The 24,365-nt window shown below is 41.4% G+C and overlaps 1 protein-coding gene across 2 annotated transcripts in view; it reads left to right on the forward strand.

Moving 5' to 3' along the window:
- Positions 1-24,365, forward strand: part of Lpcat2 (lysophosphatidylcholine acyltransferase 2) — a 64,548-nt gene that overhangs the window by 19,442 nt on the left and 20,741 nt on the right. For both annotated transcript variants that reach the window (XM_075976881.1, XM_075976882.1), the window contains exons 5-11: positions 143-203; positions 1,135-1,193; positions 2,718-2,752; positions 5,842-5,896; positions 12,490-12,572; positions 14,863-14,988; positions 16,128-16,281. In XM_075976881.1, coding sequence (XP_075832996.1) covers positions 143-203; positions 1,135-1,193; positions 2,718-2,752; positions 5,842-5,896; positions 12,490-12,572; positions 14,863-14,988; positions 16,128-16,281 — 573 coding nt within the window. The remainder of the gene's footprint in view (positions 1-142; positions 204-1,134; positions 1,194-2,717; positions 2,753-5,841; positions 5,897-12,489; positions 12,573-14,862; positions 14,989-16,127; positions 16,282-24,365) is intronic.

Below are 24,365 nucleotides of genomic sequence, written 5' to 3' on the forward strand. Positions count from 1 at the left end.
CTGATTTCAGTTTTTGTTAGAATCATGAGTTAGCTTTTTATTTAATTTTGGAAGCATTAGCGGTGTTGGTGACGTCATAGGAGAATAAAGAGGTAGCCTATTAATTAGATTGAAATATTAAATTTATTCCTTTTCTCCCAAGATACTTGTTTTCCCAGAAGGTACTTGTACTAATCGCTCCTGTTTGATTACTTTTAAACCAGGTGAGATAAATTAAATTATGCCTTGTAACAATGTAGTATTTGAGATTTCTCAAATGATTCGATTGTGATGCACAATGCAACTCAGTTGCTCCTGGCATTCCTTTTCTTATAAAACTTTTCTGATGCTATGATTCCACAGAACGTGTTCCTATTTACTCCTTTCCTCTCCTTTTTGACATAGGCTTTTCCTTTCAGTGGGGTGTGTGTATGTGTGTGTGAGTGTGTGTCTGTGTGTGTTAGTTTGTCTATGTGTATATATGTGCGTGCATGCTCAAAAGGCACTGCTGTTTTTCTTTTTCCTCCAAGGACCCTCATAGATACCTGGGGTCTTTTGTCATGTAGTGGGCAGCCTACCTTAATGTCATCCAAGTTTTTACATGCCTTCCAAAGTTCACTCTTTTTTTTTCTTCAATCTTAAGAGGGCAGCCATGGATGTGCTTTTAACTTGTGACAGGCTGTTTATGTTGGCTGCTGGTGTGCTCCGCACCAAAGGTGTGTGTGCCTCACTTCAAGCCAGCATAATGGCTTTGCTTCCAGCATTTTAGTTCTTATTTTTCTCTTGGATTTTATTCTCTCCTTGATTTTACCATGACTTTCTTATGTTGTTGGGTAGCATACATTTAGGAAATGAAAACAACCCCTAAAATAAATAAAAATGGTACAAATTATATGTATCCTAAAGAATTGTTTTGAAATAAATGTCTTTAATTTTCTTTATCAAAGGAAACAGTGAATAAAGATAGGCTTACGCGGTTGAGCATACATTTAATGTTTGCCTTAGGTCTGACTTGTGATGACTCATTTTCGTAAATATTTCAGCATGGTTCATGTTTTGTCTACTCCTAAGCCATCAGTGTATTTATACAATTTTTGCTATTATATACTTCTTGTTCCTGTGCAAGCCATGCTAACAATCCCGATGTGATTCCAGGAGCCTTCATTCCAGGAGTTCCAGTGCAGCCCATCCTCCTCAGATACCCAAACAAGCTGGTAAGGGAAGAGTTCTGCTCTCCAGATAGCTTATTCTCTTAAATAAGACCTTCTTAAATATCTGATTGATGAATGGCTGAATGAAAGAAGCAATTGGGTAGACTGAGGCCACCTGCCACTGGGTTGGCTTTTTTTTTTAATTTTGCAAGATAAATGGCTATCTGTGATAGCAGAACTAAGTGTCATTCTGTATAATTTAGCTCCAGGAGGGCATTGCTTGGTCTCTGCTGTGCCATCTCTGTTACGGACAGACAGATTATGTCTCATACGTAGGCTCTGCTTATACCCGACAGCAGGAAGTTGTGATTTTTGTGGAGATGACAAGGAACCTTTTTCCAGATACAGAGGTGACTTAGTGGGAGGAAGGCTGGAAGTAGAGGAGGATTCACCCCGGGGAGGAAGTAAATGCAGGCCAGAGCCTTGGGAAGCAGCGTGATTAATTAAGTCCTAGAGAACTTCCCCTCTTCTCTAAAGTTTAAGGCTGCTCCAGGAAACAGTGTCTTCTGCATCACCTGGTCGCACTGTTCTCTGGACATCAGTTATACGGCCCTTCCCCAGACATTGAGGTCAGACTGTAATCCTCTGGACATCAGTTGTACGGCCCTTCCCCAGACACTGGGGTCACACTGTTCTTCTCTGGGTATCAGTTTTACGGCCCTTCCCCAGACACTGGGGTCATACTGTTCTTCTCTGGGTATCAGTTTTACGGCCCTTCCCCAGACACTGGGGTTACATTGTTATCCTCTGGACATTAGTTGCACTGTCCTTCCCCTGACATTGGGTTCATCCCGAAAGGACCCTACCAGAGGGTTATAAAAAGGCAGAAGTAACTGTAATACATACAGTTTAATACATAATTTAAGATTATAAGTTCTTGGCCAGTTCAGCTTTCTGTTCAATGGCTGGTTTCTCAGCTTGAGCATGTCCAGTAAAAAAGGGGTTAAAGTCCATCAAGCTTCTACTCTGGCTCCTGCCTATATATTTGAATTTTTATATAGTAAAATTCTTTTACTATATGCTGCTTTGATGTTTTCTTTTAAATAATCATTTTTATACTTGAGAAATTATATATATTACGTATGCACACAAATTAATTTTTCAGATATGCTCATTTGGGGAGAAAAATAACTGAACATGTGCAGCAATTATTTTTAATATAGAACAAGTTGTTCCATGAAGGCATATAAAGTTGGGAAATGATCCCTGTGTAGCTATATAACCTGTGTAGTTCAGGAATTTGTACATTAGTTCACATCCTTTAATAATTACAAATTTATTATTTTTGATACGTTGCTTTTGTTCCAAGAAACATGAATCTTAATATTAAACAAAGCCTTATTATTTTGTTTAATTTTTGTTTGTTTTGTTTTATTTATTTTTGAGGCAGGGTCTTAGGTAGCCCTTGTTGGTGTTGAACTCATGGTGTAGCTAAAAAATGATTTCTTGCCCACATCTCTCCTCTGCTGAGATTACAGGTGTGTGTCCTAGTCTAGACTAACGGCTTGACTGCTTCTGTTGTTTTAGGATACTGTGACCTGGACATGGCAAGGATATACATTGTAAGTCCCATTTAGTTTAATAGTTTATGCAAACTATCTTACTGAAGAAAAGAAATAGTATTTATTCCTTCTTTTTTTAAAAAAAAGTCTTATTTTTGTAAAAGTAAACATTTCTAATCAATATTTAATCTTTTAGCCATATCTCTAGGAACAATATCACTTTCTTGCCTACTAACTGCCCAGTGAGACTCATGTCTGTTATACCATTTGAGGAAAACTAGCTGTCTGTCAGCTTCACGATTTTATCGACCAGTTTGTAGGGAACATTCCAGGGCCCTGGCTCCCATCTTGCTTTAGCTTGAATCTTTCTCTCTCATTCCCACTGTAGATTTAGTATCCCGTCCTCTGTTCGGATTTTATGAGGTTAGTTTAAGCAGTTTAGATTACATCAGTTTCGGGACCTGACACTGGTGTGGCATGTCTGTTTGCTGAGGAAATGGCTCCCCACGACTTCTGTTCCATTCCCAGATCCTGAAAGCGCAGGGATCAGCAGTTTCTGGAGCTCTTAGAGAGGTGAGGCGTGTTTTCACCATTGAGCAGGCTGAAGTCAATGAAACAGGTAGACTCCAGCTTTCTTCCAGGACCTTTTGTTTGGCTCCCTCTAGAAAGGTGTGAGTGAGCCTACTTAAATTTCAGTGAGAACCATGCAAATGTGGGTTTGAAAATCTTCCCCAGGGACCTTACCCAGTAACATTGCCAATGGGAGTATTGGAGGAAACCTGCATTGCTTTCTAGCACGCTCTAGCTTCTCACACATCATGTGTACACTCTCTTGGCCTTTGGAAAACGGAGACGGGGAGAGTGTATGTATTTCTCCTTTTGTGTCTGTGCAGACATTTCTCTGAAAGAGTATGTAAATCAGAAAGATAACGTAAGGGCAGCTGAATAAACGTCATTGCATATAGAACACACATTTTCCTTTTGAGCTTCACCAACTCTGGCACATAGTGCTAGAAACAAGACATGAGGAAGGAAATGTGTTACATAATGTACGGAATGTGTGATCTTCCACTTCTCAAGGAGCCAGTTTTGACGTTCCATGCCACTACTAGTTTTGAATTGTTAGTTTTTAACTCTTGCACAACAAAAGTCCTCAAAGAAACAAGTGGTACATGATCATCTCAGAAACACAGTGTCTGGAATTTCAGTGGGTACCAACTTGTATCTTCTAATGCATGCCATCCATTGGGCACCTCTAGACTAGGTGTCCTGTGGAGACCGTGGCTTTGTCATCGTGCAGCAGTCTGGGTGGTTGTGAAGGTCAAGTAGAAGAATGTTTTCTGGAAGTGGGTAGGGGAAGAACACAGAGTGGCGTAGGAATACAGCTTTCTAGCCTGGGGAGTGTGTAATGAAGGAAAAAATAAAATTGGGTGCACTTGGGGCCCTTTTCCTCCTACTTGGTTGCAGAGGACCCAGGTATAATTCCCAGCACCCACATGGCCTCTCATAATCAATGTCTGCACCTCCATTTCCAGGGCATTCAGTGACCTCTCTGGTGTCTTTGGGTACTACACACACACACACACACACACACACACACACACACACACACGGTGCACAGACATACATGCAGTCAAAACACTCAGATACAACATAATAATAGAAAACATTTAAGAGAAGACTGTTTGATCATGGTTAAGAAAGGTTGGTGTGACTTGGAGCTTAAGAGTAGTAAAAAGTCTTCTTTTCCCCTTTCAGATGGTCAGCGTGGCCACAGTCACATTTCCATATCATAATTAACTCTGCAACTCCTAAATGGAACTCCCAAATCCCTTCTTTTTTTAAATAGGAAGTTCATTAAATTTTTTTGGCCATTCTGAGTATGTCGTTCCTCACCCTCTTCCCTCCCCACCCCATCAACCTGCCCTCCTCTGTACAAGTCCCCTTTCCTACATTCATGTCCCTTTGCTTGTTCTGTGACTGAGTTTAACCAGAGCTGTCTGTATGACCTCGGGTTTATAACTATCCACTGGAGCCTGGTGGACTGACCAGTGGGTGCACAGCTGAGGGTGCTGAACACCCTGCATCCATCTGTAGCCAGTATTCCTTGGTGGGAATCCTAACTCACTTCAGTTAGTCCCTGCAGATCGTTTTTTACAGGTAAATTATTCTTTCATTTTTTACAGCAAAAAAAAATAAGAATTAAAAAAAAAAGATTGGTTGTTTTCTCAAACCCATGGTCTGATCCACTCTGCCTGATTTCTGGGTCAGCTGTCTAAAGAGGCTAAACTGAAAATCCTCCAGACATCTGGCTCAGCGTCTAAATCTCAGAAAGCTGTAAGGAAGGACATTTGTCTCAAAAAGCTATTGTTGATGGGTTGGTCAACCACTTAGAGAAGCCCTTTGTCCAGATCTACAATGAAATTTGCGAGTTTTCAGGACATTTCCCCATAGCTCAACCTTATTACTGAGACAACTTTGGTAAAATTTGTGATTATAAGGAAAAAAATCTCACTGACATTTTGAAAGTTGTTACCCAAAGAATTTAGAAATTCAGTGTACTAAGGCGCATTCCTGTGAACACACTTATAAGCCTTTATAGCTTATTTTAGACTTTTTAATTTTGACTTGACATGTATGGGGTTTTGCCCACTTGTGTCCCTGTGTACCACGCGCATGTCTATTGCTCATGGAGGTCAGAGGAGGGCATCGGATCACCTGGGACTGGAATTACAGACAGGTGCACACTGCCATCTGGATGCTGGGAGCTCAAGCTAGGTTCTCTGGGAAAGGAGACAGTCTCCCAGCTCTGTTTCCCGACCACATTTACATATATTAAAGTAGACTCTGGGTATTTTCTATCGAGACTTAGAGTGAGTGTGTGCTGTCAAGGAGACTGTAAACCAGAGGTTTGGTCTATTTGAGCTATTCCTTACACTCCACCAATCCGGCACAGTGATGGTGTTTGGTGATTTAGTTTTTCAATAACAAGACTGGTTGTCTCACCCAGAAAAAGAGGGATCTTGGCTAGACTGCAGCCTAGTTAAGTGCAAGCTATGCATGCAGTGTGATGCGAGGATGCCTGGGTGTAAATCACAGATGGTGCCTGCCTGGCTGTCTGAGAATACCTTCTCTCTTCTTCTTTTCAGCATCCAGTTGTGTGTGCTTACTTTCTGTCAGCTCTTCACAAAGGTGGAAGTTGAGGTAAGTCATTAAGATGTAGCCACTCCCCTGACTGAATCCTCGCTTAGGGGTGGCAGCCCAACACCGTTAAAAGGCCCCCCCGCCCCCCCCCCCCCCGGTCTCCTAGATTGCCTTTCTAAGTCCCTGCTGTCAGATTTAGCTCTTGGAATCAAGCCAGCAAATGCATGTAACGTCTGAGAACCGCCAACATGCTAATCACTCTGGCAGGTAAAATTTGCCTCCCCCTTCTCGCCCCTCTACATTCTAATGCCGACTCATGCCTCGTTGTCTGTCCCACACCTGACTAAAGGAGAGGCGGTAGCTGGTGGAGCCAGCTTCCTTGAAGAGTAGTGTGAAAACGGAGAGGTAATGCCTGTGACGGAGACACCAGCTGTAGATGCCTTCAGTGACAGTGTGCGCTCGCACCTGGGAACGCTGAAGAAGTTTTGTGTGGCTTACATCATAGTCCACAGGACAGTCTTTGAGTTGTAGGGGAAGAATTAAATAATAAGAACATTTTCAAAATTTGGACCAAATTCTGAGACCCTAAGAATTGGTTTCAGGTAACAAGTGAAACCCTTAAGTCGTGACTGAAGGGTGAGGGTTAAAGTTTTGGGACCTAAGGCTCTAGCCTGGTGTCCCCATTGCGTCTGTGGATTAGGCAGTGAATAGCTTAAACTTTTATGTATACTGTGGAATTCTGAGTGGAGGCTTGTGCTCTTAAGGGGCAGGAATGTAGCATTTAAAATACAATTCTAACTTGCTGGATAGCTTAATTGTTTAACCATCTAGGTAACTAGCAATATCAAGTGATGTACAGGAGTAAACCAGACTTTAATATGCGTTTAAACTCTCATGAATTCTTCGGAGATTTGCTTGCTCTCTGCCTACTTGGAAGATATCTTTTTATTAGTCTTTATGTACACCTACCCACTTTTAAAATCAGCTTGGCATCTATCAACATTGTCATAAAATGTAGCAGGACACTTACTGGTGGGCTAATCCTAGTGGGGGGGAGGGCAGGGCAGGGTCTAATCTGTGTCCCAGAAAGTTCAGGAAGCACTCAGGCAAATACAGTGAACTGGGGTCTTTCTCAGAGCCTTTGAACTGCTAGACCACAGAACTCTTCCACAGAGGATGGGCAGGCTCACACTGTGTCCTAAGTGCCCGGAGCACGGCTCTTCCTTCTTTAATAACTTTTTGTATGGTTTAGCTCTATTTTCTTTTCCTATAAAAGACCAACAAGCCTATACTTAACCTTTTTGTCGCCTCTGCAGATTTGGAAGCTCTCTCTCTCTCTCACACACACACCCCACATGCCATAAGTGTCCTCTCCTCTAAATTGACCCTTCTTCAGACAAACTTAAGACCCAGCTCCAAATGCAGAAGTACACCCAGAGATGTACTTTCCTGTCTAGTGTACATGTCCATGGTGAAACAGCATTACAACGGGGTACGTCAGTTCCTCATCGTGGCCTCTGACTGCTGTTACCACATTTCCTTTCTGTGTCATGACTATTTCTTAAAAAAAAGCATTCTCCATCTGGCAAAGGAAAGAACGTATTCTTTGTTCTTCACAAGCGAATTGGCTTTCAGCCTGTTGGAAATAGCTGGGTCAGTAAGGGAACTGAATTGAGGTATTTGGATTGTGGTGCTGAACTGGAATTTATGGAGTTTGAAGTTTAGTATTCTTGTTTTTTATTATATTTATTTTGGATTTATAGTTCTTCCACACATGGAGATCCTGACTGCTTTATTTTGTGTTTTGTGGTACTGGCATTTCACCCAGGGTTTCACACGTGCTAGGCAGGGGTTCTACCAGGGAATTGCATACATTCCCCCAGTATTTCTTATTCAGTTTAAGAAAGAATCTTGCTAAACTGCCCAGATTGGACTCTGACTTGGAATTCTCCTGCCTCAGTGTCTGAGTAGTTAAGATTAAGATGTATACCACCATGTATGGGTCTAATAGCTTAATAACATTTGAATATTTTAGTTATCTATTCTTTGACTCTAACTCAGATATGCATCCCCGCACCTTTCAGGCACTAAGCGTGGCCACACCCTAGCACAGACTAATAATCCGGGCCTTGCCTCCAAGGCTCAGCCTTTCCCACTGGAACTTCTGTAGCGAGCTGACCTGCCCCGAACGGAGCTCTGTTGGGGGGGGGGTGTCTCCGGTCATTTGTCCCTGGGATTGTAGGTGTCTGGGCAGTTCAGAAGCAACTCTGATTTGGGGGGGGGGGGCAGTGTTCATTCGTTTGTTTGATGGAAATCTTTGTTATTTTTGTAAACGTGCTACTAAACCATCTTCAACACTGAGTAAACCCAATCTAAGTCTTGCTATCTAAGAATATGATATTCGTTTTATACTTTTAAAAGTAAACTTTGGGTGGATTGTGACAATGATTACTGTATATTATATAGCTTTTTAAAAAGTCTTCAAAAAGCCAATTACTTAAGGGAGGGTTGAATAGGTCATGTATTAAATAACAGCTAGGCATGTTCACAGAAATGTGTTTTATGTAGACATTATAGGCTGCCCTTGTACAAATCTAGACGGAAGAGGCTTTCATACATAGGTTCTCTCAACTGCATGATAGAGCCTGTTGGTTCTCAGCTGCAAACCTGTTTAGCATTTGCTGTGTTAAATGCCGTAGGCAGTTATGTCACAGTGATACTTGAACATCTAAAAACATGTATCGACAGCTCCATTGCAACCCTACAGGATCATCACTATATACGAGGTCCATTGCTGAACACCATGTTTTACCGCCTGTGCCTGTATGTTTGTGTAATTTATTTAAATATCTAAATGCCTTAAATTATTTGTAATTTTGAATCTAAAGCAGGCTTTTTAGAAAAATCCAGATTTTACACCTTCATATAAACACACACCAGCCACATGTATGTTCTAACAAAGCAACTTTGTTCTGGAACTTGACAAAATTTGCAGTTTGTAAGTATTAGTAGACATGAGTATTATAAAAAATATCAGATTGTTCCAGGTTTTTGCTGCTTGCCTACATGTGTGAAAAGTACTTAACTTCTCTAAATCTATGCTCTCACTGGTGAATGAGGATAGTAACACCTTTTTATAGGGTTGTGAAATTTAATAAGGCTACATACATGGTAAGCGTTCATTAAGCATTAATTTTCACTTCCACCTCATCTGGCAGTTTTCTCCCATTGGGAAGGAAGCACCAAGTGGTGTTGATAAAAGTCTTTCCTTCATTGTGCATTTTCTCTCTGAAGATTTAGAAAAGGAATCATAAGCATACAATCTCACATGGTTAGAGTTGACTTGCGATGCTTTCGTTTTCTAGGACAAAAGAAAAATAAGACGACCATAGTGTCATCATTTAGCAGTCTTCCCCTTCTTCCTCATTAGTCAGTGGGAAGGATGTGTGCCTGGTGTGGTTACGAAATCATGAGCAAACTAGTTTTACTGGTGTTTGGTGTTGATGGGAGGCCTGGTCCTTGTTATGGGATAAATGTACCTAATACAGCCAGGTGTTTTCCCTGACTCTTGTGTGCAGGTTAAAGCTTGAGAAGAGGTGGGCACCATTAAAAAAAAAAAAAACAAAGCCCGAAGCTGGGAAATGGGACAGCAAAGCTTTTTAACAGGGACAAAGTCAAACATGGTGTAAAACTGGAGACTATTTAAACAGGGAGGGAAGGGGAGCTGTGAGGCTGGGGGCAGGTACAGTCGCCTGGCGTGGGCTGCCTTCCTCTGGAGGTCAGAGTAAATTGCCGCTGACTTTTAAAAACTAAAGAATTGTTTGGCAATTTAAAACTTGATTTCCTTTTATCGTTTTGTTAGAGATTTAACAAACATTTTTAACCTCCTGTTTTCTTCTTTGAATTACATATTATGTAAGTGTAGTCTGTTTTGCTAGGTTAGGGCAGAGGATTTGCAGTTTGTTGTTCTGGATATAGTAAGTGTTGTGGAGACCTCTGGTGGCTCAATTGGTTTATCCACCCTGAAGAAGTAGGTGCTGAGCAGAGAGACTTCTAATTAGAAAGAACCTTAGAAGTCCTTACCTTAGAGACTGTGGAGTCAACGCTGTTCATTTGACAGAAGGACTTAAAGCCCCAAAGAAGCTAAATGCCTTTCCCTGGATCGCACAGCAGGGCCATTCTCCAAAGTGCTGTTGCTTCCATGTCCAGTTAATAAAATCAACATGAAAAGCACAATGACACATAGCACTTTCTTCTGTAAATCCTTCACGTTTATCTTCAAAAGGTCTCTTGCATCCCAGCCCCGTTCTGCATCTTCATTCCTCCTCTTCCATGTCCCAGCGTCTCTCCTGGGACCATTGCAGAATTTTCCAGACTCTTCTTTCTCTGTTCCCAACTTTTTCATCTTTGGTACCCAACCACACAAGCTGTTGCTCAAAGACTCAGACTCTCATCAGGGCTAGAGAGATGGCTCAGCTGTTAAAGGCACTGGCTGCTATTCCAGAGGACCTGGGTTCAATTTCCAGCTCCTCTATAGTGGCTCACATGCTCTGGAAACTCCAGTCTGAGAGAATCCAGTGCCCTCTTCTGGTTTCATTGGCGCACATGTGTTTACATGTGGCGCACAACCATATATGTAGGCAAAACACCAACCCACAAAATAAAGCCAATGAAATAACCCTAGGCTTTGTCTTGTCTCATTGCTTTGCTCAAACTTTGTCTGAGTCACCAGTGTCCCAAGATTCATAGTGTGCTTAGCAATATTTGAATATAGGTCCATTTGAAGAAAAGTGCTATTTCTTTATACAAATCTTTTTTCTCCCTTTAAGTTCTAGGCCTGCCATTTATTTATATTATACATATATATATAATTGTGCTATATTATTTAGTCTTTAAGTCACATTTTCATCATAACTTAAAAAGCTAACATTTCATATTAAATGGTAGGGCTTGCCTCAGAGCTGAGAGGGCTAATTATAAAGCCCCTTTGAAAGTACTCAGTACTGACTTAGCTCATTGTATAATAAGTATCTGCCATACTTCATGGAGAACTTCAGTGCCAAATCTCCAGGGCATGGCTTACTGACCAGCCCATGAGAGGTCTATGTTCAATCAATATCTGTTGAATGAATGCAAGTCATGGTACCTTAAGTCATTTAACCTTTATAAATTACAATTCTTTATGATGTAAATAAGAATTAATAAAATGGCGCATATGAAACACATAGCATAGTCCCAGGTTCATAGGTATATTTCAGTAAACTAGCGAAATGGGCAAAATGGCACATACCCTTGGAAAGCCATGATCAAGGGCTGGGTTTCTGTAGCACACTCTCAACAGAATTAGCTCTTTGGTGGAACCTTCTCCTTAGCCTCATTTGCTGCATTGATGACATTTCTTTACCTCCCACCCTCACTCAAAATTCATAGTCTCCTGCTCCTTGCTCTCACACTCCAGGAGAAATGGTTTGGTGGGAGAAAATAAAAGTCTGACAAGTCTTGGACCGAACCTGGGCCATGTGAATTCTCTAACACTGGGTAGGTGAGCTAAGAGTTAAAACGCTGCATGTAATTGTACCTAGCATGAGGGGTGGCAATGATGTGTTCATATGCCTTACTAAGATGTGGGACTTCTTAGAAAAAAGGGTCCTGGAATATTATAAGATCAGAAAAGTTACATAATTTTGGTATGGAATTAAACCCTTCTCGGTGTTAGAAAACCATAAATATAAAGGCTAGAGGCTGGAGGGAGGGTGCAGTGACCACTCCATGGCATGAGCTTCTCATAGCCCTTGTGTTGGGGAGAGGAAACATAGCTGGGGTTTCCTGGGGAGCTCTTGGTCAGTCTAGCCAGCAAGCGAGCTCAGGGTTCCGTGAGACACTCTGTCTAAAAGCAAATAAAGTCGGAAGAAATAGAGGACACACCTTGAAGTTGACCTCTGGCTTTTACATACATGTGCACATATGAGCACATACACCCACATGACGTGTGCACATATACACTCCACACACATACACACAGGCAAGTTAAAAAAAATAAACAAGGGTAGCACAAGTCAGGCATCAATGTGAGGCAGAGAATGTTAAAAATGATGAAGGAAAACAGACAAACTTATAAAGAAAAGTACAAAGCAACAGTAAAGTATGACAGACAAAAGACTAGAAAGCCAGTTCTGAAGTTTAATTTTTTAAAGTAGGAAAAGTAAAAAAAACAAAACAAAACATAGTTTTCAATCAAATAACTTAAGTATTGTTAATTTTGGAATGGACGGAATATATGATAGTATAAAAGATTTTTTTAAGGCCTTTTCCACTTAAAATAGGAATGAAAAAAAATCCAGCTCTGCAGGTGAAGTGTCGGGCACTGCTCCATTACAGATTCTAGAATTCCAGGAATCAGTCTTCTTCAGAATCAGGGTAAGGCTAGTAGGTGACCATGGCCATCTTTCTGCGACTAGGAAGGCAGTTTAGCAAAGTTAACACAGGAGGCTCCCATGTCCCAAATCTGAGCCCAGAGTCCCTCGCATGACATGGAACATGGGCTCCAGGAAGGTCAAGGTTGAGCTGTGCTGATTGGTCATTTAACGGAATTCGTTTAGTGTTTAATGTCCTGGGCCTAAGGACCGCTGTGGAAAGGTGTGTTTGTCTTTCAGTTCCTCCCTGTCCAAGCACCAAGTGATGAGGAAAAAAACGATCCTGTTCTTTTTGCCAGTAGAGTCCGGAATTTAATGGCAGAGTAAGTATGTCTTAGAGCTTCCAACTGATAAATAATTTGAAAATTATTTGTAAAATGTTACTTAATATAGCTTAAAGCACCGCCCCCCCCCCATGGTTCTCATTCGTGAGGTCATGTGGGAGGTACGGTGGTGTGCTAAGGTACACAGTCAGCAAAATAGCTGATCATGGTGTTTCTCTGCTTGAAAGGCCAGTTAGAGTCTTCCACAGTGCTGCCTGTCCCTACGGAGCCTTGGGGTGGTTTCAGGCACCCTCACTGAGACTATAGTTTTCCATCCCCAGAGCTGCCTATGGCTGACCGTTTCTAAAGTATTAATGATTATACTATCAGGAAGGAAAAGGCTTGCTTGTGGGATGCACAGAGAAGGAAAAGAGCTCCCATATGAAAGAACGGCTATAATAGCATTTACAAACTGGACAGTGTATTTCTTGCACTTAAAGGGGTTTTAACTGGCTAGTATTTTAATTAGATAAATTACCCCAACTTGTAACAGAAAACGTGTTATTGTACACCACCACTCAGGCAGCCTTTGGTCCCTCCGTGTGTATACCCTAACCAGGGTCCCTCTCTGAGCCCCAGTAGGAGGTTTGGGACTGATAGACACACAGATTTCCCCCCTTGCCTTTCAGTAAAAACTCTATAGGAACTCCAAATTTGACTTTGCCCTGGTTAGTTTTATTGACTGTCAACTTGACACAGGCTGGGATCATTTGGGAAGACGGATTCTCCTTTGAGACAATGCCTCCATGAGATTTGCCTATAGGCAAGTGTAGTGCGTTTTTTTTCTCTTTTCTTTTTGGTGGGAGGATTTTAAAAATTATTTCTTCTAGTTTTTAAGATTAATACACCTCCAGAACTTCCCCCTTTCTTTCAAATTCATGTACTCTTTTTTTTTGCATTAAGTATTGTGCTTGTTTGTGTGCGCATGCACGCTTTTTTGTGTGTTTAAATACATCCCTACAAGCACTCAGTCTGAATAATGTCACTCAAATCCTTGTTTTCAGTGCTGACAATTTGGTATTGGATAACCAGGTGGTGTGCTCATCCCTGGGGAAGACAGTTTCTCCCACTTTCAGCATTACATTTCTTTACATTAAATTAAATTGCATTACATTAAATTGCAGTGAATTTTCTTAATTACTGATTTATATGGGAGGGCCCAGCTCACTGCGATCAGTGGCGTCCCTGAGCTGGTGGTCCTGGGTTCTATAAGAAAGCAAGCTGAGCAACCCGTGGGTAGCAAGGCAGTAAGCAGCACCCCCTCCGTGGCTTCTACATCAGCTTCTGCCTCCAGGTTCCTGTCCTGCTTGAGTTCCTGCCCTGACTTCCCTCAGTGGTGAACAGCTACCTGGAAGTGTAAGCAAAATAAACCCTGAGTCTTAAATGTGCCTGCTCATCTCAGCTCTCAGGAGGCTGAGGATGGTAATGTCATGTCAGCCTGGTGTGCACACCAATTCCTATATTAAATGTGCCTATGCATTTAAGCTCTCAAGAGGCTGGGGTTGATGACGTGATGCCAGCCTGGAGTGCACACTGAGCCCTGTATTTTTATTTATTTATTTTATTTTTATTTATTATGTATGCAATATTCTGTCTGTGTGTATGTCTGCAGGCCAGAAGCGGGCACCAGACCTCATTATAGATGGTTGTGAGCCACCATGTGGTTGCCGGGAATTGAACTCCGGACCTTTGGAAGAGCAGGCAATGCTCTTAACCACTGAGCCATCTCTCCAGCCCCCTGAGCCCTGTATTAAATGTGCCTGCTCATCTCAGCTCTCAGGAGACTGGGGATGGTGACGTCATGCCAGCCTGGTGTGCACACCAGCCCTGTATTAAGATACGAAAGGCTCGAAGCAAGTGCTATGAAGGCCCTTTATGCATATTTTCTCACCGTGTGCTCAGAGCAGCCCTGCAGCAAGGAGAGCAGTAGGCTGGTTCCTAAGCAGTTTCCCCCAGATCCTGTGAGATGGTGACAGGGTAGGACTCAGATCTACACTTCTGATTGCCAAACCCCACAACACTAATTATTATGTTACATAATTTGCAATACTACTACTAATAATAAAGTATTTTTCCAGTGAGAACACAAACTGAATTTTCAGCTATACAGAAGCCTAAAGACAGAAGGAATTTAGATAGAAGGAGTGGATCGAGGAGGTAGAGCAAAGCAAGAGAACCAACCATCTGAGGAACCACAGATACCTTTCTCGTCACCACGGCCTGCTCACCAGCACAGGACTGGTGAAACATGAGTGTTTCATGTCATGTTTTTCCTCCTTACTGCTTTTAGAGCGTTGGCAATACCAGTGACAGATCACACCTACGAAGACTGCAGGCTGATGATCTCAGCAGGACAGCTAACGTTGCCTATGGAAGCTGGGCTGGTAGAATTCACTAAGATTAGCCGGAAATTGAAGTAAGTATAATTCAAGATATATGTGCACATCCATACACATTCATCCCATTCTTGCCAGAACGCACGTGTGGAGGTCAGGAGACAACTTGCAGAAGGCAGTTAATCCTCTTTCCACTATGACTTCCACCGACCAGAGATTGAATTCAGGTCATCAGGCTGGATGACAAACACCTTTACCCAATGAGTCATCTTGTAAGCAGCCTTCCCATAGTTTATTTTATCATTTATTTATTTATTGGTTTGATTACCTATTTGGTTTGGTTCTGCTAAGGCAGACCCCCCTCCCCACCGGCCCCCATGTATTTGTAATCTTGTTTGAACTATTTGGAATTACTAATTTGGCTATGTGGTATGACTCTCACATCTTTCTTTGATTATGGTTAATTCCATTCTTATCCTTACTAGGAATTTACAGAAGATATTGACTTAATAAATGTTGTCATCCTCCCTAGGCAATTGCTATAAAACTAGTTCTCCTTTCAAAGTTTCTTATGGAAATGGATTTTGATAAGTTATATAGAAAATATTTTTGTCTATTAGATGACAATAAAATTTTGCTTTTGTGCTAGCACTATGTCCACAATATTCCTCAGGTTTGAAAAGTGATACAGTCATTGAAACTGCTTGTAGAAGTATGTATTCGATCACATATTTAATTCCTCAAAGCAAAGAGGTGATGTAAGCATAGTGTACTTTCCAATATTTTGTCATCCTGATTTTTAAAAACTAATATCAGAGGAGATGGGTATAGTTTAGTGAATCACCCAATCGCAACATTTCAAAAGCTTGTTGAAAGAATAGCCATTATTTCTTTCATATCAGCTCAATAAGCAGCAGTTGACTTTCCAGGTAATATTAGGTTCAAGTTCTTGGGACTCTTGCTGTTTTGCCACACTGCCTGTATTTACCCTACTTTCCTTCCAATATTTTATGGAATTTTTTGGTCACCTTTACTGATACACTTTTAAAAATTAAGTAGTCACATACACCTTTGATATGTTCTCTCAAATATTTATTTTCACTGCCTTTTAAAATTTAACATTAACTATTTTCCCATGGACAAGTTGATAAAGTAGCAGTCACACAATGTACGTGTGACTTAGAAAGAGCTAACAATGTCGTTACAACTCTCTGTTTAGGTTAGACTGGGACGGCATTCGTAAGCACTTGGATGAATATGCCTCTATTGCCAGTTCCTCCAAAGGAGGCAGAATTGGAATTGAAGAGTTTGCAGAATACTTAAAGTTGCCTGTTTCCGATGTCCTGAGACAACTTTTTGCACTCTTTGACAGGGTATGTTCAAATTTATCTTGAACGTTTTTCTCAGCCTGTTCCTGCAGACCTCAAAGCAGGCACTGACAACCTTTTCAGACCGGCGCGAGAAGAACCAGTGTAGTGTGATGTCATGAACTGACTTTCCCCTTAGTGTGACTACTAAGTAGGGCTGGGGACATACTTAGTGCAACATTAGTAGTGTGTATTAATTTAAGCATCGGTTCAGAAGTGAAAACTGCCTGTAGTCACAACTGCGATGTAGAATTGGAAATGTTTACATCATTGAGAGGAATTTTTAAATGTATGTAGAATTTATACGTTGGTGACCTGGGTGGTAGTGTTCTATTCTGAACATTTCTGGGCTGTCCCCAAAATGGATGAAGGCCAAGTGGGTTTTATTTTTAAATGAAATTGCCTGATAGAGTTCTACTAAACTCCTCAACGTTTGTAAATATGTAATTGTGTGCAGCCAGTTAACTGACCTATCAGTAAAATTTTTTTAAGAAAAATTTATCAAGATTTCAGATTTTCTTTTAAAAGTTATTTTAGTATATGAAGTGTTAAAATGAACTTTTTAGTTATAATTCCAAGTTAGCACATGCGTAGAAACCTGTTGCTTCTACATTTACATTTAAGACAAATAGTCTTAAAATTTCTAGTCTAAAAATATACTAAAATAATAATTCCTGTAGAGCTATCCATTTCTAGTTAACTCCCCCCACTTTAACTCCTTTTATCATTAATAAATGCTGCTGTCCATACTGGTCAGTATGCATTTTCAAGACTCCATATAAACGGGACCATATAGTACTAACATCCCAATTATGCTTTCTTTAGCCTAGCATATTGTATTTAGTAGTCAACCGCTGGGTTGAATGTGGCAATAATGTGTTCCCTTTATCTGTTCCTCAACTGAGGAGTATTTGCCCTGTGTCCAGTAGGGGCAATTTAAACACGTCCTCCTACCTTCGGGCCTCCATGCTTCATAACCTTCCTGGTTGTCCTCTGAGCTGTGACTACCTTTACCAGTCCTTTAGCATTTTGTTGAGGGGCAGTTTGGTTGCTTTGTGTTTTGCCCATGGTTTGTAGTTTAGTTGGGAGAGAGCTCAAAGGGGTCTGACTTCCTCTTGTTTAATACTGGAATTCTCAGTTACCTACCACCACCAAGAAAAGATGTTCTTCAAGGAAATTATGCCTGATGAAAGACAGAGCAAGCTTTCCCCATCCCTGGTGTCTCTCCTCCCCCAGCATGCTCATCTTCCTTGTGATTTGTTTTGTGCTCTTGTAGAATCAACTAGTCTTTAACACGATACGGGTCACCACCCTTTCTCTGTATGAAATCCCTATGTGTCTCTTCTGGGCTTGCTACAATATTCAAATTACATGCACGCCTACGTGAAATAGCTTATTAATGTCATGGTATGCTTAAAGCACCATGGAGATTTATGGTGAGAGAGAAAGACTATTGGACATTAACTATGAAAGTTGGTAAATCAGAGGTGCTTTTTACTTTATAACCACTGTTTCTGTGACATTTCTGTCGCAGTATTCACTGTGGCTCAAAAGCCATGCAAATAAGGGAAGGAGATGAGGAAATACAGGGGACGATGACAGCACATCTTTAGACAGCATCAGGACCTTTTCATCAACATTAGAGTGACATTTGTAAAAGCTGTCCTTATACTTCAGGTGCCACACCACGGGCAGATGCAGGATTGCTCCAGGTCTGACTGGTGGCACCTGCTAACACCTCGGCTGTTTCTATGTCATGTTTAAATACGGGAAGTTTTGGGAATGAGAAAGGGGCAGGGGTTAGAATAACCACCCGTCAGACATATCGAGTCACTCCAGCCGAGAGAAGACAATCGGTCCTGGGCATAAGAACACGGGTGAGAACCGTTGCCTGTTTTGCCAATCACATTTCTCCATGGGCTATTGTAGTAGGTGTCGTGTTTATTTTACTTGTTTATTATTTGTCTTTCTTACGAGAACTGGCATTCATTTCCTTTTGTGGTGGAAAACCCCATATCGCTAACGCAAACATGCAATCTTCCTCCTAGGCCCCTTAAGCAGTGTGTGTTTGATTTGACTCTGGCCGACTCATGGGTTCTTTCTATGCGCTTATGTTCTGTTTACCCTCACTGAGCAGTGGAACCCCATAGTCTCTGCTTAGCTGTCCTGCCTCTGCTTTGTAGAGCGACTCCACCCTCTTTCTTGTGGTCTTCCTAGTGCTGCAGGCACTGACTTCTGACCTCTTGTTTACCTGAGTACTTACTTTCGTGCAATAAAGTTAACGAGACATTGAAAGTCATTAGGACATTGGAGATTTTGAAAATCTATTTATAATACAGTAAAATGTTTATGACACATTGGTAAAAAGAATTCGAAGTGTCAATTTATACAGCATGATCTCAATTTTATGCTAAAAATAAAAGACTATATGGCAGGTCCCATAATATGAGTCATATACGTGACTAAAATGAACACGAGGAACTCCACGTGGTGATGGGGCTACATGGCTCCAGGCCATGATATGAGATGAGGACTTTTAAATTTGTTTTCTCTAAAAAATATTGGGAGAAATTTCCCTGCGCAGGTGTCTTCAAAGAAGAGACAAGGAAATGAAGGCTGGCCCAGGGTTCATCTGGAGTGTTACGGTCTATACAGGGAGCTTAAGACTAAGTCCTCAGAAATAGAAGCGGGTTCAGCTGGGGAGACACCGAAGCTGGGGAAGGAATTCATGCAATACAGACAGATTTCCCTCGCCCTTACAGCCGTCACTGCGCTTCTCTGTACGTGGATTTCAGTATAGACCCCGAGAGGGCTTCTGCCTGCCACATATTAGAAGGGAAAATAGTGTGGAGAATTAATGACTAGTGTATTAGATAGTCTCTATCTGCCTACCCTCCATCTCTCTGTCTCTGTCTCTTGCTCGCTCGCTGTGTGCGTGTGTGCCTCTGTGTGTCTGTGTGTGTGTTTAATGCAGCCGCATGTCTATGCCTGTGAAGTGTCTTTGTTTTGAAAAGCTGAGTTGTGTAATGGTGGCCACACCGTGCGCACACACTTACACATGCCAGGCCTGTTTCCTCAGTCTAGTGAAATGATTGAGCTGGAGAATATTTGATGGGAGAGCAAGGAGGTCCAGCAACTCCGAGAGTGTTTCCCTCAGTAGCTAGGTAGTAATGCTTAATGAAGGCTGGGTGTTCCTGTTGACCCTTAGCAGCTATGCATTGTTGTGTGGAAACCCCCGCCACTTTCCATGTGCCTTTGCCCTCTTTTCCCTTCTCAGTATCCTTAAGACTCTTTCTTCTTGGCTAATTTACAAAAACTGCGTAATTATTTTTATCATTTTGTCCTAAACATACTATTAGTAGTATGTTCTTTAGACTTTCAGATATTTGATTGTAGACAACTTAAATGTTCCAAAGGTGAGCTGTCATTGTTTACTAGTTTGGAGGCGTTTCCTTTGGCAAGGTCCCGTCTCTTTGAGGGACAAAAAAAAGACTCTTTTTATCTTTGGCTTTAATGTAGCTTGTTTAATACTCACGGTTATTTACTGAATTCTTCATATCAAAGATTAATTGGAAAGTTAATTAAATGTCCAGATAAGTCTGAGACAATGGTTTAGAATATTGGCGTCTCAATATTTTTTGCTAATAATTCAGATTAAGTACTAAATTATTTGCTAGCACGTGTGAAGGAACTTAAGAGCATTTAATGAGATCAAGAAATAATACTGGCTAAATCAGGAACAATTATGGGACAGTCATTTCTGTAGCTATAACTATGTCTTGCCAGGACCATAACAGCAGTAATGATTTCATCCTCTGCAAAATACCTCTGGTTAATATCCTCCTACACTAAAAAAGGAAAAAAATATGTGTAAGGGTGTTCTTCCTGTGTGTATGTCATTGTCCCGCATGTATGCCTGGTGCACACAGAGGCCAGAAGAGGGCATCAGATCCTCTGCAGCTCGACTTACAGATGGCTGTGAGCCACCGTGTGGGTGCTAAGAGTTAAAACAGGGTCCTCTGGAAGAACAGCCTGTGCTCTTAACCTCTGAGCCATCTCTCTAGCCCTCCTCCTCTAGTTTGAAGTAGTAGTGTATCAACAATCCTCACAGACACAAGGAAAAGAATGAGAGAACTTGATTTCTGTTTCCTTGGATCTAGTCTGACATGAGCTCGGTATCTTACTAACCAATACGATTCTGTACACAGACCATTGACTAGTAAGGATACATGGTTACTATTTCCCTTCTTTAGAAAGCATTGATAAGTATCACGTTTCCATTTCTGCTGTTTAACCCTGAGCTCTTCCGGCAGCAGAATGTCTTTTGTTTAAGTATGACTCAGGAAGGGTTTATGTATACTTTAGCACTCTGGCAAACCAGCCTTTCTGGCTGTTGTAAACATCTGCAGATCTTTTATTACTGTTTCATTCTGTGGAATGAATGTATTTCTTTATTCCAACTTCTTCCCATCTGCCCTGTTCTTGGTGTGAATCCAAGGGCAAGTCTTGAATGCCAGTAATAACAAACAGCCTGGCTTGCCCTTGCTTTTAGAAGCAAGGTGCTGTGGTCCAAGGATTTACTCCTGGTGAAAGTCAAGACATCGGTACCTTCAATGTTTGTAGAGAGTCTAGAAAATTCTCATCTTTTTGACTTCTGTGTCAGTTTTGATTAAGTAACATAGTGTTTCATAGTTTATATGACAAGAGTCCAGCTATGCAGTCTTTGCTCTATGAAAGTCACTTTGTAATTTCCATAATATCATTTGAAGGGAAAGGCTACAACTTCTGGGTGGGATAGGTGAACTTTTCTGCTCAGTTGTCTTGAAAGTTTGGCAGTCCTCTGTCTGAGCATTTCTTCCCAATTCCTGGGTGGACTTGTCTCTCTCATCTCAACTATCATAGTGTTTTTCTGAGTGTTATAATATTATAAATATGTATCTAGATATAAGAATCATATTTTTTTACATTCTTAGTGCCTGGGTGCCTGGAAGGTTAGGAGAGGAAACAGAAGAGGGGCTGAAACAGTCCAAACCTCCGCACTGTAGCAAGTGAGCAATTGCTGGCCTCCCCCAAGAGCGAAGGGAAGTAAAAAGCCGGCTTTGTAAGGAAAAGATTGTGTTCAGTTTCATCCCCTCTGCTGGACAGAGTGAGAGTTCAGTATAAGGGAAAAATCAATCCTGCTCACATAGACTCTAGAAAAGCTTTTGATTTCATCCAGCGTGACATTTTCATCAACAAATGATTGCCAGATTCAGAGTATCTACTCCACATCACCTTTGCAGTAGCTAAGACCACACCTGACAGAAAGACTTTATTTGAGATGGGAACTGGGGGTCTTCCATGTAGACTCAGCCCCTTCCTGTGACCTGGAGGTCCCCCTTAGAGGAGTAATGTACTCAGCATACTTTTGAAAACGAGGCAGCGTGTAAACGTAGGGTTAGGAGTAAAGTAACATGTCCTTCACGTTAATAGAACCAGGCTCAAGGTACAGATAATTAGATGTGTGTATCAGAAAGAGGTGTAGGTAGCAGAAGGAAACTGAATGGAAGAATGTTGCTTCTGTCACTATTACATGACGTGAAAATCCAGACACAGGCTGGGTGGTGGTGGTGCATGCCTTTGAACCTAACACTAAGAAGGTGGAGGCAGTGCATCTCTGTGAGTTCGAGGCCAGCCTGGTCTACATAGCAAGTTCCAGGAGAGCCAGGACTACACAGAGAAACCCTATCTCTAAAAACAAACAAACGAAAATGCCCAAACAACAACAAAACCCAAAACAAAGAAAAAGGCCAGACACACACAACTGTCGAACTTGAGGCCTTAGGTTCTACCCATTCTCTTCATTTTGTGGTAAGCAGCTAGGCCAAGGGAGGAAGTTCCACCTCATGGCCACAGAGCTAGCTAATTGCACCATGGAAACTAAACATGTTGTGATCTTTTTGCTGTTAAACTGTTACCGTGGATTTAAAGAACAATTACCTTCTTAAGGTGTGATTTACAAATCCTGTTATTTGCTTCCTTCGGGAATGCATGTCTTCCCCTCTGTTTATTCACCAGACTCTGCAACCCTCACCATCAACCAGTTTTAGCTCAGATGATGCCTTGTGCCACTTACTGTATGATTTTTTTTGTCACATGCTTCCTTCCTAGAACCTAGGTGGCTGCTACTAATCTGCCTCCTGGCTTCATACATGTGGGCTTTCTGGACATTTTGCGTAACTGGAATGTAGCAACATGTAGTTCCTTAGTTAGCATGGTTTGAGATTTGTCCTTGTAGTATGCATCAGTGGTTAATTCCATTTTGGTTTTGATTAGTATTTCTTTGTATCAAATATTCATTCGCCAGTTGGTAGATATTGAGGTTGTTTTCACTTGGCGCTAATAGAAATGATATTATATTCGTGTTCATGTATCATTGTTTATCTCTTAAGTTCAATAACCTTTTCTCCCAAGTTGGGCATAATTTTTCTTTAAGTATAGCCTGGTCTGTCTTTTCTTCCAGATTTTAGAAGTGGTTTTTCCTCCCAGATAGCAACTCAGGTTGTTAAAATGTTCTAATAAATAATTGTAGAAGATTAAGTGGACAGTGAAGAAAAGACTTCTTCATCTAACAGCAGCATGTTATGCTCTGATGATTTACGACAAACTCTTAGCCAAATACCCTCCTTCTCCTTTGAATATAAATGACTGGAATTTTAAATATAGCAAAATAACCAAACAACATGTAAGACGAGGTACATTGTATAAGATACTAGTTGCTATTGAGTTAATTTGCAGCACTAAAAAAAATCGAGAGTTGTCTCAGTGGTTAAGAGCTCTGGCTGCTCTTTTGGAAGACTCAGGGTTGAATCCCAGCACCCACAGGTGGCCCCCAACTGTAATTCCAGTTAGGAGATCTGACTCCCTCTTCTGGCCTCCATGGGCACTGCATGCATATGGTCCAAAGATGTGTGCAGATAAAACACCAAAGCACATAAATTAAAAATGTAAAAATAAAAAATTTTCCCTCTTAAAAAGAAGCTTTATAAATAGGTATAAATCTGTGTGAGACACAGTGAGCCCTGTGCGTCTCTTCAAAGGAAAGCCGTCATTTTTGTGTACATTTCCCTAAGCAGTTAAGGATATTTGTTCTTTAGTGTTCACACAAGTAATTTCATTGTGCCCCTAAGAAATAAGGCCAGTTATTGGGTATGGCTGGAATAGGATATTGAAGACATTGTTCCATGACCTTAAAAAAACAGAAAAATAATAATAATAATGTCAGTTGGGTGTGGTGACATAGATTCATAATCCAAACATTCCAGAGCTGACGCAGGAGAATTGAGACGTCAAGGTCTTCCTGGCTCAGAAGGGAGGGAGAGTTGCGATTCTCTAGCTGCCGTTCTCCTCTAAGCGGCTCGCACACTCTTGTTCTAGAACTGTGCAGTTTCACATCTGTTCTCACTGTGACTCCACTCTGAGCTGTGGTGGTTCTGCAGTGACCCGTGAGGTGGACCCTCTTACACAGTGGTCCCCAATCCTTTCCAGTCCCGCTCTGATTTGCTGCTCTCTCATCATTTCCACGCGTCTGAGCAGACTCTCATCACTCTGTGCTGTTGACTACCTCCCGAATACCCCGCACCCCCTGCTTCCCTGTGTGCCTGCTACGCTGTCCCTTTGTATCATCGTCCTTGGGGAGGTGATTCCACCCATAGTCAGGCGTATGCGCTATCTTTCCTTTGTCTCAGCGGGATCCTTGACTTTCTTTGGGCAGCTTTGCTAGTTTGCTAATGCAGTATAAAGCCCATCACCTGAATCATCTTCTCCAAAACGTGGTACCTTTCCTGAGTTTTCCTTTATTTAGAATATGTTTTTATCTTCCAGGAGAATTTAATGAAATCTTAACACCAAACTATGATCTATGAAATCTTAATTGTTTAGTATTAGTAATAGAAATATGCAAATGGACACAAGCTTACACTTAGGATCAGCCCTGTGATCTTCTTGACTTTGAGCACGACAGTCCTATCTTATTTACCTTTGCATCCTAACCGCCTAGCCCTTGACCTAATACAGACAAAATTGGATTGAGCCATGGTGAGGCAGGTAGG

The sequence above is a fragment of the Microtus pennsylvanicus genome, chromosome 6, assembly GCF_037038515.1.
Source record: "Microtus pennsylvanicus isolate mMicPen1 chromosome 6, mMicPen1.hap1, whole genome shotgun sequence".
Lineage (NCBI taxonomy): Eukaryota > Metazoa > Chordata > Mammalia > Rodentia > Cricetidae > Microtus > Microtus pennsylvanicus.